The 13,537-nt window shown below is 52.0% G+C and overlaps 2 protein-coding genes across 7 annotated transcripts in view; one reads left to right on the forward strand and one right to left on the reverse strand.

Moving 5' to 3' along the window:
* On the reverse strand, positions 1–9,640 carry LOC143437508 (uncharacterized). Its single transcript, XM_076922282.1, has 5 exons — positions 9,293–9,640; positions 7,866–7,954; positions 7,740–7,784; positions 7,139–7,251; positions 1–291 (listed from the first exon to the last, which is right to left on the reverse strand). Exons 1-4 carry the CDS (start codon positions 9,638–9,640, stop codon positions 7,167–7,169), a joined length of 567 nt encoding a protein of 188 aa, XP_076778397.1. The 3' UTR covers positions 1–291; positions 7,139–7,166.
* The window catches only part of Msi1 (musashi RNA binding protein 1), a 26,478-nt gene continuing 22,581 nt past the window's right edge, over positions 9,641–13,537 (forward strand). For 4 of the 6 annotated variants that reach the window (XM_076922528.1, XM_076922529.1, XM_076922530.1 and 1 more), the window contains exons 1-4: positions 9,641–9,767; positions 9,938–9,978; positions 10,561–10,642; positions 10,743–10,827. In XM_076922528.1, the coding sequence (XP_076778643.1) occupies positions 9,709–9,767; positions 9,938–9,978; positions 10,561–10,642; positions 10,743–10,827 (267 nt within the window). In that variant the 5' untranslated portion in view covers positions 9,641–9,708. Of the gene's footprint in view, positions 9,768–9,937; positions 9,979–10,560; positions 10,643–10,742; positions 10,828–10,994; positions 11,091–11,881; positions 11,998–13,537 lie in introns of those variants that run through there. The other 2 variants (XM_076922533.1, XM_076922532.1) reach the window with 2 other exon arrangements.

Consider the following 13,537-nt stretch of genomic DNA (forward strand, 5'->3'; position numbering starts at 1 on the left):
TATAATTAATAGGTTTATTGTGTGTTCTTTAAAGAGGTGTGTAACATGGTATAGCGCTTTATGCCGGAAATAATGACATTGTGAATATGTCTGACATCCTCAGCTCACCCACTTGCTGTCAATCTGACGTTTGTTTGTTGTTTGACGTGAGGTCTCACTGTGTAGCCCAGTCAGGCCTCAAGTTAATGATCCTCCTGTCCGGGGCCCCAAAGGGCTGATGCTTGGTTCCTCTTGATGGCTCAGGACATCCTTGCACTGAGATGTTCTCGTTTATTATATGACTTTTTGCACCTGTTCAGTAAAATAAAAAATAGAGTGGCCAGGAGGAGGGAATTGGAAAATCCTGGGAGGTGCTTCATACCATGTCTGGCAGGTGAGGAAGTCACATTCAGGTAATGACAATGAAGAAGAAAGTGTGTCATGGTAAGAGTGCCGCACATCTGTCCTGTGGATAGGCCCTGGATTAGGGAAAGGGTCACCCTAGGTAAAATGACAGTTTTTGGCAACATCTTTACTGCAGTGTAATTCCCATACCATCCAATTCACCCACTTCCATTCTTAAAATAGACTCATGGAGTTTTAAAAACATCACCATAATCAATTTTAGAACATATTCCAGAAAGGAAGCCCAAGCCAGGTGTGGTGGCACAGCCCTGGAATCCCAGCACTCTGATGTGAGAACCAGGAGCATTTCAAGGTCACCCTCAGGGACAGAGTGAATAAGAGGCCAGCCTGAGGGCCAGTGGTGCGGCTCAGTGGGTAAGGATGCCTCCCGCCATGGTCAAAGATGAACTGTGATTCATCTCCAGAGATGAATCTGACCCACAAGGCAGAAGGAGAGAAGTAGCTTTTGAAATTACTTTTACATTACCTCTACATATTTGCACACACACACACACACACACACAAAATGTAAGAAATTATAAACAAGAGGCTAGCCTGTGCTACATGAGTCCATGTCTCAAAAACTATGATAAAAAACAACCAGAACAGAACTGAGGAAGTGGCGGCAGGTGGATGTCTATGAATTTTAGGCCAGCCAGGGCTATATAGTGAGATCCCTTGTCTCAAAGACAAAACAAAACATGTGTCATATATCCCAGCACTCAGGGGCAGAAGCAGGACCCTTTGAATCCAAAGCCAGCCTGATCTACGTAATGAGTTTTAGGCTAGCCAGAAGTATATAGAAAGTGTATTTTTTTTTCCACGAGACATCCTCAGCTCACCCAGTTGTGGTCAATCTGACGTTTGTTTGTTGTTGTTTGACACGAGGTCTCACTGTGTAGCCCAGTCGGGCTTCAAATTGATGGTCCTCCTGTCTCTGCCCCAAAGGATTGACACTACAGATGTAAAACATCATACAACTGGCCAGCCAGAGCTATGGGGGTACATTTCCTCCTCCTCGGTGCTTCTGTCTCTTGGTCTGTAAAATAAGAGTTTTATTCCATCCCAGAGCTGAATGAATGTGCTGGTGGGTCACTGTCAGCCATAGATGGATGGATGACAGATAGAAAGTCCTAACCTAACTGTTCCAATTGTGTGTGTGTGCACGTGTGTGCATGTGCACAGGAGGTGTTACAGAGGAGAGAGAGAGAGAGAGAGAGAGAGAGAGAGAGAGAGAGAGAGAGAGAGAACTTGCTTTGCAGGAGTCCCTTCTCTTTCTACCCTTAGGTCTGGAGAATTGAACTTTGGCCGTAAGGCTTGGCAGCAAGCTCCTTTACCTGCTCACCCACTGTGCTGACCCAGGGGTTCTTTGTTTGCTTTTTAATGCTGAGGTAAACCCAGGATTTCACCCACTCTGAGCACATTCTGTAGCACTGAGCTTCGAACCCCTGAACAAGGCAGTTTCGCTAGTGGCCCAGGACCCTCAGTGCCTCCCAGGAATCCATCCATTTCCATCACTCACTGCCCCTAAGGAGCTCAGGGGCTGGAGTCTGTTGTGGACCCTGCTGTAGGCGATGTGGGCCGGGTCTGTGATCCATTCTGAAATGTCTGCCTGCTGATGGGTGCTCAGGAGGTTGAAGTCCTGGTCCACATTAAATCATTCAGGATGGCGGTTTGAATTCTCAAACTACGGGACCACCGTCCTCACGAGCCCCAAAGCTCAGATGGTATCTTTGAAATAAAACTGCCCAGAGATGGCGTTGTGACCTTCCAGCTCCTTCTTCAAAGCCCTTGAGTTTGACAGCCCTTGGCCCCGCTCCTCAGCCCTTAGCTCCTATGCTTTGCCGGCCTGTTGAGGTAGGCAGCATGTGGTGGCAGAGATGGCAAGCCCCCCGGGGCACGCAGAAGCCATCCTAGGAGAGGACTTGCCTATTTTTAATTCTATTTTTAATTGAGCCATTTACTTTTTGGTTAATGAGTTGCCTGGGTTGTATATGCATTCTAGACATGAATCCTGTATTACATAATTATTTAGTGTGTATGTGTAGTGTATGCATAAACGTGCATGTATATGCGGGTGTGGGTCCATATGAAGGCTTGGTGTCAGGATGCTTTCTATTGACCTTCACCCTGTCTCTCTCTCTCTCTCTCTCTCTCTCTCTCTCTCTCTCCCTCTCCCTCTCCCTCTCCCTCTCCCTCTCCCTCTCCCTCGCCCTCTCCCTCTCCTTCTCCCTCTCCCTCTCCCTCTCTTTCTCTCTCTTGGACAGGGTTTCTCCATGTAGCCCTGACTGTCCTCCTGAAGCTCACTGTGTAGACCAGGCTAGCCTCAAACTCAGAGAGATCTGCCCGCCTCTGCCTCTTGAGTGCTGGGATTAAAGGCATGTGATACTGTGCCTTGCCTGCTATTCACCTCTGATTTTGAGGCAGGGTCTCTCTCTGAACTTGGAGCCCCCTCTGAACTTGCTGCCATCTCTCTCCAACCCCCCCATGGGGGTTACAGAAGCAAGCTGCCACACCTAGCTTTTACCTGGGACCCCTTGATCCAAAATCAGGTCCTCTTATGCTTACATGGCAAACCCTATCCACCGAGCCATCTACTCAGCCCCTCCCACTGTCTTTCCATTTCATTGATGGAGATCTTTGAAACACACACATTCTTTTAAAAGTGAAAATTAACACCGGGCAATAGTGACCCACACCTTTAATCCCAGCACTCAGGAGGCAGAGGCAGGGGAATCTCTGAATTTGAGACCAGCCTGATCTACAGAACAAGTTCCAGGACAGCTAGGACTACAAAGAAACCGTCTCAAGAGAAAAAAAAAAGTAAAATTAAATTTATGTGCGTGTGCACAGCTATGTACTTTCCTCCCGTTTCATACGTGTCTGCCATGGTGCACAAGTCTATAATTTTAAATTTTGATGTTGTCCAATTGATCTCTTTTCTGCCTAGTATTTAGTTCCAGCATTAGGCTTTTGATCCATTTGGGTTCAACATGTGAGGGTGGAGTGGGGTGAGGTATAACTTCATTTCTTTGCTCGTGGATACCCAGTTGTACAGCATCATTTATGGCTGCAATAATCCCTGTCTCAATACCCTTGTCTGATCTGAATGGACTATAAATGCAAGGGCTTTAAAAAAAATAATATTTTATTTTTAATCTGTGTGCATGTGTGTGTGCATGTGCGCACATGTATATGGGGTACAGGTGAGTGGGGGTGGCCTCAGGGACCGGGGATGTCAGATCCCTAGAGCTGGAGTTACAAGTGGCTTTAAGATGCCAGATGCTGGGAATCGACTTCAAGTCCTCTGGAAGAACAGTGCGGGTCTTTAATGGACGAGCCCTCTGTGCAGCCCAGAAGGGCTTATTGCTAAATTGTCAGTTTTCTCCTATTGATCTGTATATCTTGAGGCAGGCTAACACTACACATGGTTCCTTTCTCTTTCCTTTCCTTGTTTTTCCCCCTCGGTGCTGGGATTGAATCCAGAGGGCTTCCTGTATACACTAGGACTCCTGAGAGCTGTCCACTTCCATCTTGACAATAACTGAATATGAACTGGGCCAGGGAATGCACAGAGCGCTCCCTTATCTTTCCACACAATTCAGAGTTTCGGGTTGCTTCACCGCCAAAGCCACTCTGAGAAGACACAGCTCAGAAGGCTTCCCGGTGAAGTCCTAGACCCATCCAGGGCAGCTGAGACCCTGGGACCAATCTATGGGGTCATCTGACTCCCAGTCAGCTGCTGTAATTAACCGGGCTTATTAATTTCTGGTGGAGTTCAGAAATTTGAGAAAAGGAAAAAAAAAAAAGGAGAAAAAAAGTTAGAACAACCACCCAAAAAGCAGATTAAAACCTGTGTCCGCACACCGGAAAAGTTACACACCACTAACTTGGCAGCTTCATTTATAAACTGCCCAAACTTAAAAGCAGCCACAAGGAATAAACAGGAACACGCAAGAAATGGAATATTACTCAGCACTGAAAAAAAGTGGGCTAGGCATGGTGTCACATGCCTTTTCCTGAAGCTCTCAGGAGGCAGGCGGGGCAGAGATATCTAGGAGTTCAAGGGCAGCCTGGTCTACAGAGAAATCTATGTCAGGTGAGCTACGTGATGAGACCTTGTCTAAAATTAAGTAAGTAGATGAATGAACAAATGAATGAATGAATGAATGAATGAATGAATATCAGGAAATGAAAATGAATGGAGGAAACTCAAATGTGTACTACTACTCCAAGGATAGCAGCATGCCTTCTAGAAAGCACTAGGCATTCTAGAGGAGAGGCAGTGGAAGCAGTGAGGAGATCAATCGTGTCTGGAAGGGAGGAGTAAAGACCAGAACTTGGAGGACTCTTGAAAGCAGCAAAACTACCTTATTTGATACAATGCTGGAGTCCCACGGATACTGTATCTGTACACATTTGCCTGTTGCTACAAATGAAGTTGGTGGTGGCCATGTTGATGTGGGTGCTGGGGTGTGTGTGTGTGTGTGTGTGTGTGTGTGTCCTCCAGGCATGTATGCCAGTGTCCGTTCCTTCTGATCGGCGTCGCTGTGAACCCAAAACCAGTCGGAAAAATCATACTGGTTTTACTTTTTTTAGATGAGGCGAGGTTGCTAAAAGGCCTGGTCCTATGTACAGGTACGCCAGCACACCTCTGGAATACCGGCACCTGGGAGGTGGGGTCGGGCTGATCAGGAGCTCCAGGCCAGCCTGGGCTCTAGGAGCCACTGTCTCCAAACAAAACAGAGCAGGAGAAGAATTAAAGACAGGAGCTGGGAAGATGGCTCTGTCAGTAAAGTGCTTACCCCTGAGGATCTGAACCTTGCAAAGATGCCAGATGTGAGGGGCAGCGATCAGGATGTAAACTGAACAAATAAATTAATTAGTGAGAAAAAAAGGTGCTAACCTCTGGGCTAGAGAAGGATCAGAAATTCCAGGTCATCCTTGCTCTGTGGGCTAGCCTGGACTACATGGAAACTCTTGCCCAGAACACCCACCCCCAAAGTTGTCCTTCGGCTTTCACATGTATGGCACAGTGTGCCCACACGATCCCACCGGACACAACAAATCAAAACATTTTAAACTAAATCCTACAAAAACTAAAAGCAAACACATTAAAATTTAGCCTTCAGTTTGGCAGTTGCTCTCAGAAGCTCGTTAAGTTTATTTTAAAGTCGTGTTTCCCTAAAAACCCGCCTTAGGGAGACCTCAGCTACTAGCGTCATAGCAACCTCCTTAAAAGCTGCAGACGTTGCTGGGTGGTGGTGGCGCACGCATTTAATCCCAGCACTTGGGAGGCAGAGGCAGGTGGATTTCTGAGTTCGAGGCCAGCCTGGTCTACAGAGTGAGTTCCAGGACAGCCAGAGCTACACAGAGAAACCCTGTCTCGGGAAAAAACAAACAAACAAACAAACAAACAAAAAAAAAAACCCTGCAGATGTCAGACTTCTACCACCAGTCGTGGTAGAAGTCTCAATAGATGGTAATTTCTTGTCTTATACGAAGCCCTGGGTATGATTCGAGAAGGGTCAGAAATTCCAGGTCATTTTTGCTCTGTGGGCTAGCCTGGACTACATTTGAGCTCTTGCCCAAAAGGAAAAAAGAAAGAAAGAAAGAAAGAAAGAAAGAAAGAAAGAAAGAAAGAAAGAAAGAAAGCTGTATGGTTGTGACAGACACTTTAATCCCAGCACTTGGGAGGCAGAGGCAGGTGGATTTCTGAGTTCGAGGCCAGCCTGGTCTACAGAGTGAGTTCCAGGACAGCCAGGGCTACACAGAGAAACCCTGTCTCGGGAAAAAACAAACAAACAAACAAAAAACAAACAAACAAACAAAAAAACAAAAAACAAAAAACCCTGCAGATGTCAGACTTCTACCACCAGTCGTGGTAGAAGTCTCAGTAGATGGTAATTTCTTGCCTTATACGAAGCCCTGGGTATGATTCGAGCACTTGGGAAGAAAGTAGAGAAGGGTCAGAAATTCCAGGTCATTTTTGCTCTGTGGGCTAGCCTGGACTACATTTGAGCTCTTGCCCAAAAGGAAAAAGAAAGAAAGAAAGAAAGAAAGAAAGAAAGAAAGAAAGAAAGAAAGAAAGAAAGCAAGCAAGCTGTATGGTTGTGACAGACACTTTAATCCCAGTACTTGGGAGGCAGAGGCAGGCAAATCTCTGAGTTTGTGGCCAGCCTGGTCTACAGAGTGAGTTTCAGGACAGTTAGGGATACACAGAGAAACTCTGTCTGGAAAACCAAAGCCAAAACCAACCAAACCAAAAAGTTCTGGCTAACACAGAAGATTTCTATAGTCCACTCTTCCCTTACGAGTGCTTTGCTGATTTAAAATTAATAAAAAGAGACAGTAAGACAGCAAAAACATCTGCTGCCAGACCTGACTTTTCCCAGTTGGGTCTTAAGGATCCACACGATGAGAGGAAGTACTAACTTTTGAGAACGGTCCCCCGGCTCCCTTCTGTGGACCACAGTGTGTGTGCTCAAACACTAAATCAAATACAGAAATCAAAATCGGACATCAAATCAAGTGTGGTGTCTCATACCTGTAACCCTGGCACTTAGGAGGCTGAGGCAGGAGGATCATGAGTTCAGAGCAGGCTGGACTGCATAAATAAACACACCTGCATCTCTCCCCTTACCCTCAACCTCCCATTCCTTCTCCTCAACACTTAACGGTGCCCCTACGTATTTATCTGATTCTTGTCGGCACAAATCAACCTTCATAATCGTGGCTGTGGCGCTTACTGTACCTGGGGTAGTAGCTAGAAGGTAGGTGTTCTATAGATACTTGATACAGGCTACGTCATCTCTGGTCGGTTGCTGGGTGCAATGCCACTTGTGCGAGATGTCTTTCTCAAGAGGACTGAAAGGCATCAGAAAGCAAATTCTTTCATTTGTGGGACGAGCTTGTGTGTGTAGTCCTGGAGAGAAGGAGCTGGGCTGCTTCTTCTAATCTCCCAATTCGAGTCTGGGCCCCAGTGATTGAAGGATTGTTTTTTTCCCCCTTAAAACTGCCCAGATCCTCAATTTACTATGAGGATCATGCATTGTTCCAGGAGGGCCACCCCAAGAAGGATTTGTTGCCCCTTGTGAGCAGAGCGAACTGAACCAGTTAGGTAGCAATGAACCCGCTGTGGGAGTGGACTTGAGTCCCTCAGTACCACTGTGCTACAGGCTAGTTATCGATACCAGGTAATATAAGCTTTCCGCTGCAGGGTACTGAACGAAGATACCAATAAAAGGTGCTATCTCAAGCTGCTACTTACAGTCTTGGCTGGCTCTAAGCAAACCATATCTACTTTTTCCCAGCCTCTGAGCCACCTGCCAAAAGCCTGGGCCCACAACACTCACAGATCCGCCCTTCCCGGTGTGTCTCGGAACAAGGAACCGGAAGTTCTAGGGAGAATCAGGTCACTCACACTGGGCACAGGGAGTGGTTACCCGCTGACCCTCATCTCTCTCTCTCCCACGACACACCTCAGGTTCCAGCTTAGGTTGAGATGGTAAGCACACGATGCTCTCCATTCCACCTCCCAATCCAGGGGATGCTGAGAACCTGGGAGAGCCTGAGAAGAAAGACAAACAGGGAAAAGGCAAATTTGTTTGTACCCGGTGACAGGATGTACCTGCTGGGCTTTCCCACAAGGTTCCTCAAGGAAACTTAAAAGGGGCTCACTCTCCCTGGTGCTGTGATGGATGGGGGAGGGGTGTGTGTTAAGAGGAACAGGGTAGCACCTCTAGGTTGGGATCTAGGATGGGGCACCCATGATCACAAAAGTGAACTGAGTGCAGGATGGGTACACAGGTGGCTACGGGGTTACACTGGGTGGAGAGATAGGGATGTGGGGTAAGGTGGTAGGGAGGGGCTTGTAAAGACACCTTAGTCTCCTGTTTGGACCATTGCTAAGGTGGTTTCAACCGGGGAAGTGAGGGCATTCCTTGGGCTTGAGTGAGGAGGGTGGACCTGCCTCTTGTCATATATGAGGGACTTTCTTGGTCTTCCCAGGTTGTAGAGAAGGAGTTTGGGGGTGAATGAAGTGACATGGGGATAAAGTACTAAGAGGAGATGCTAGAGAGCCGTTAGAGTTAAGAGAGAAGGCAGGAGTTTGGCTTCATAGAGGGAAATGAGTTACAAGAGAAGTTAACTCTAAACCCGGTGGTTAGGCAGCCCAGGTTCTTCTAAATCAGATTGAAGGGAGCTAGGACCCCAGATGACCGGGGTCATTCGGAGGGGAAGGTGCAGAGCCGCGTCACAGGGACCCCTGCACTGGGACTTCTGAGACACAGACTTCTCTTGCCGCTTCATTGGGGATCCGGCCGGCGAGCGTCTGGAATCAGGTTTTCCCCCTTCTCCAGACAATCCGAAAGGGGCTGGAAGTGAGACAGGAAGAGGTGCCCTCAGAAGGGCGGGCAGGCGACAACCTGAGAAACCTGGCTCAGGGCTAGGCATTCTCTCAACAGACCATAGGGGTCCCAGGCGTGGAGAGAAGAGATTTAGGGAGTGTCGAGGCACGCTTAATTTGGACAGCAAGGGGCGAAGAGAAGCAAACAAAACTGGGAAAGATTCTACTGTGTGCAGATAGATGCTCCCCACTCGGGACGGGAGGCACTGCGAGGGCTCCCCAGATTGGACGTGGGAAACTAGGAGTGGACTGGAAGACTGTTGTCAAGGCAGTCTAAATTAGGTTCAGGAGAAGCTGGGGGGGCTCCAAGGGTGGCTTCTCACTCGGACTGGGAAAAAGAGATTCTTACCAGTTGAAAGATGTGGGGATTGGGGGGCACTGGGCTATCCCCAACCCGACCCAGGAAGATTGGGGGCATCGTCTAAATTCTCAATAGCGGGGACCTGGGAGGAAGGACTAGGGAGGGTTCCCCGATCCGAAGCCGAGCTACCTTGAACGCACCGGGAAGCGCTTCATCCCGGGAGGGCGTTCCCCGTGGCTGGGCCCCCCGCGCCGTGGGTGAGGGGTGCGGCCGCGCCCCAGGCCCGAGCCCGCACCCGGAATCAGGGGACCTCGCTCGCCCCCCGGACACACAGGAACCCCGAGGGAGGGGGGGATCCCGGCGCCGCCGCCTCCGCGGGCGCCCGGGCGCGCGCCGGGCTTTATGCGCGCAGGGCGGCGGGGGGAGGAGCCGGCAGGTCGGCCCCCGGCGGGCCCTCCCCTTGGCCGTCCCCGCCCGCCCGCCCGAGCGGGGTCGGGGGAGGGGGCAGCATGGCCTGTCCGTCCGGCCCCCTTCGCCGCGCTCCTCATCTGCCCCGCGCCGAGCGCCGCCGCCGCCGCCGCCGCCGCTCCGCTGCCCGCGCCGCCCGCGGCTCCCGATGGAGACTGACGCGCCCCAGCCCGGCCTCGCCTCCCCGGACTCGCCGCACGACCCCTGGTACGGTCCGGCCCGGTCCGGCCCAGCCTGCCCAGCCCGCGTCCGCCCCGGCCCCGCCAACATGGCCGATCCGGGTCGGGCCGGGGCCTCCCCGGGGCCCGGGCCCGCGCCCCCTGCTCCCTGGCGCCCGGCGCTCACGCGGGCCCTTTGTGTCTCTGCTCCTCCCGCAGCAAGATGTTCATCGGAGGACTCAGTTGGCAGACCACGCAGGGTGAGCCAGCCCGGGGATCGCCCGCCGGCCCCCGCACCGCCACCCTGCACCCCTTACGGCGCCCCAACCCCGGACGCCCCTGCCCGGCCCCGCGCCCCGCTGACCCCGGGCGCCCTCGTGCCCTCTTCCGCGCCCCGCCCCGGGGACCCCGAGAGCGCAGCACGCTCGGCGAGCGCGCACGGCCCGGCGCGGGTTGGGGAGCAGTTGGGGGGGGTCCAGGGGGCATGGGGGGGCGGGCTGGGCCCCCGGGACCCGCCAGCGGCAGCTCCAACTCCGCTCGCACCTGCGGCTCAAACTTTTGTTGAGGCTGCTCCCGGAGCGGCGGGAACCCAACCGGAGCGGTCCCCCACTCCAGCCCGGCCCCGGCCCTTGCCTTTCAGAGGCCCCGGTGGGCGCCAGGAAGGCTCCGCGGGAACCCCCCGGCGAGGGCAGGGGTGGGGGGGGGCGGCCGCGGAGAGCGCGCGCGGGCAGCTCGGCGCGGGGGCGGCGGGGCCGCGCCGGGGTCACCGGGGGCAAAGGACGGGGGAGGAGGGGGAAGGGCTCCGGGCCTGGGCTGGTCCGAAGGCGAGTGTGTGGTTACAGAAGGGCTGCGCGAATACTTCGGCCAGTTCGGGGAGGTGAAAGAGTGTCTGGTGATGCGGGACCCCCTGACCAAAAGATCCAGGTGAGTCCCGGAGACCTCTCCTGCCACCGGGCTCGCCCCTCCCGCCGAGGCCACTCGCTGTCCTTGTAACCATCTGCCTCTCCCTCACTACGCGGCGCAGGGGTTTCGGCTTCGTCACTTTCATGGACCAGGCGGGGGTGGATAAAGTGCTGGCGCAATCGCGGCACGAGCTCGACTCCAAAACAGTGAGTGTGGCCCTCGGGGTTTTGGGGGGGGGGTGTCCTTTGGGAGAGGAAGGCTGCCGGAGGAGAGTGATCCGGGACTCTCTCTCGTGGGGACAGTTGGATGCAGTTTGCTGAGTGCGAGAGCTGTCATGCCCTGAAAGTTTGTTCGTGGAGTTGGGGACAGAGGGAGGAAAGGGGGGGGGGGAATCTCAGGCCTGGGATAAGATGCCACACACCCTACCTCGAGTATTGGTGAGGGACGCAGCAACTACTACCCTTTCTCTGTGAGTACTAATCTTGGTACTTCTGGCTTTGGGGTGGAGCCGGGTGCCTCTCCTACCCCAGATTGGGTGAGTCAGGGCTACAGTTACCCACTGTGGCTTCTCTGAAATCTAACTACTATTTGACTCTGTGACACCCCCTTTTCCATTCCAGACCAATGGTAAAGCATCACAGAGCCCCCCAACCCCCGCCCCCTTTCTCCTTCCCGGACTTTGGTCAATGAACTCCTTGCTTTTATAGAAGACACGGACCTTCTTTATCCGTACAGGGGATTTATGAACAGGGAGCTAGCATACGTGGAAAAAAATAGTACTCTGCGGACCAGCTCTTAGGAGACCCTGCCTGCTTGGCATTCAAACTCCTGGAACATTTTGCTTCTTCCCGGTGTTCCCAGTGACTTGGACCCTGCAGGGGGCGCTGGCGGAGGCCAGCTTGGGGGTTCCAGAAGGAAACAGAGAAACCAGAGGAAGGCTCACTTGATGAGGGGGGGTGTCTGTCTGCCAGGGGGGGCCGGGACAATGTGACCTCTCTCCACACTCCCCCATTCTTCCCCAGTCCTGGGCCTCCTTGCTTGGGCCAGTTACTGGCTCCTGTTTACCTGCAACAATGGCTGGTTGTGCCCAAGAATTTGTTAAATTACCGTCTGTCCCCAACTCCTGTTATCTCTGCCCAGTGGCTCCCACTCCTTCACACAGTAATGAGCAAATGAGGCCAGGCCTCTACTTTGCCTGTTCTGAAAGGATCTTCTTGGCTCAGCCCGACTGACCCAGGCTGGGAAAGAAGAGACAGTGGCCTATTGTTTTTGACGATTATCTGCTGTCAGGCTGCCTGTTCTCTTATACCCTACCGTCCCCCTGTCCTCAGAGTGCACCGATGGCTTCTGCTGCTCTCAGGAAGCTGAGTGCTGAGGTGGGGGGGGCTGGGGGCTGGAGGTTGGAGGTGTCCAAGATTGATAAGGGGGTGGGGGGAGGATGCTGAGATGGGCATCCTTACGATACGGAGACTGCCAACCGCAAGGGCTTTGTCTGTGTTTAGCATCTCTGGGCTGGGGAAGGGGGCGGGAAAGAGTCTATTTTGGGTTCTGAATTTCACCTTTTATTTACTTGTTGGGTTTTATTTATGTTGCCAGCTGTGAGTCAGAGTGGAGGTGGAGTGTGTGTGTGTGTGTGTGTGTGTGTGTGTGTATGTGTGTGTGTTGGGGATTTGCTGTATGTGGGTCTGGGGGACCTGGGTACTGTCTCTCCATTGGGGTCTGTGCAGGAGGCTGTTGAGGTTGGTGGCTGGGGAGGTTACATCTGGAAGAAGGAGGGTGAGGCTATATGAAATCACAACGTCAGATGAGCAGTGGGTGGAATTCGGTTTCCCCTAGAGATCACAGGACCTTGCTACAGGAGGGACATTACCCTAGTGTAGGCTTTGGAGATCCATCTTTGGGCAGACTCCAGGGGGGGAGCTGGCCGAAGGCAGCTTCCTGGTTCATGCCATGTGGGCAGAGGGAAGCTGGGGCCAGTTGTCTAGAAATCTGAGTTTTGAACAGAAGGAACTTTGTGAAAAAGATAAATCTCGCCTGTGATTGGCTGGTAACTTCTAAATGATGTCCATCTGTGTGAACAGCAAGAATTGTCATGGCCAGGCCTCACGGTTCCTGTCTCGGTCACAGACTGTCTCGTGTTCTGTTTCTTACTGTCTGTCAGCACGGCTAGAGTGCCTAGGAATGGTACCCAGGTGTGTCCTGATTTCGTCAAGGGCAAAGGTAGCCTGGTAATGGCACCTTTGTTTGTGCAGTGGAGGGACGTTGACAAAGGGCTGCTTTCAACCTTTATCTCATTTGAATCCCCCGCAGCCGCCCTCTGCAGGAGTGGGTGTGATTGTCCCCACTCTGCAGATGCGTGGACTGAGGCTTAGAGAGGCCTGTGAACCTACCAAGATTACAAGCTTGGCCTGTAGCCCAGCGTTTCTAAGTTCTCATTCCCTCTCACACCACGAAAGACTGCACTCAGCCTCACCTGGAGCCTTGCTGTCCAACAGGAGCTGTTGGCTTGCAGCCCCTAAGGAGGTTCTGTCAGCGGTTGGAGGTAGTAGGAAACAGTACTGAACTTCTTCCTGGTGGGTCTGGACTCTGACCTTCACATCCTTTTCAGGCAAAGACTAGATAGTCTTGCAAAAGTCTTGTTTGCAAAGTTAGAATTACACGTGCCACCTTAGGCGGTGGGTACCGACGCTGACACCCTTGTGGGGTCCGTTTGGCGAGGCCTTTGGTGTATCTGATACTTGGTGAAATCAGATTTAGGTTGTTTTGGGTTTTTGGTTTTTGTTTGTTTGTTTGTTTGTTTGTTTGTGTTTGTTTTGTTTTGTTGCTGTGGGCTAGACACCAGGTTACATGCTCTGTGGGCTTTATCTGAAGTGATCTGTGGACGGACCTTTGGGGTAGGTAGTGGTTGTCGGGTTA

This window comes from Arvicanthis niloticus, chromosome 24 (genome assembly GCF_011762505.2).
Source record: "Arvicanthis niloticus isolate mArvNil1 chromosome 24, mArvNil1.pat.X, whole genome shotgun sequence".
NCBI lineage: Eukaryota > Metazoa > Chordata > Mammalia > Rodentia > Muridae > Arvicanthis > Arvicanthis niloticus.

Bases quoted from the DNA above. Each gene is read 5' to 3' on its own strand.
- LOC143437508 (XM_076922282.1), bottom strand. From the start codon at position 9,640: ATGAGGAGCGCGGCGAAGGGGGCCGGACGGACAGGCCATGCTGCCCCC. The intron at 7,785-7,865 runs GTGTGTCGTGGG...GATTCTCCCTAG, and splicing joins AACCTAAGCTGGAACCTGAG to AACTTCCGGTTCCTTGTTCC. The intron at 7,252-7,739 runs GTGAGTGTTGTG...GATGCCTTTCAG, and splicing joins ACACCGGGAAGGGCGGATCT to TCCTCTTGAGAAAGACATCT.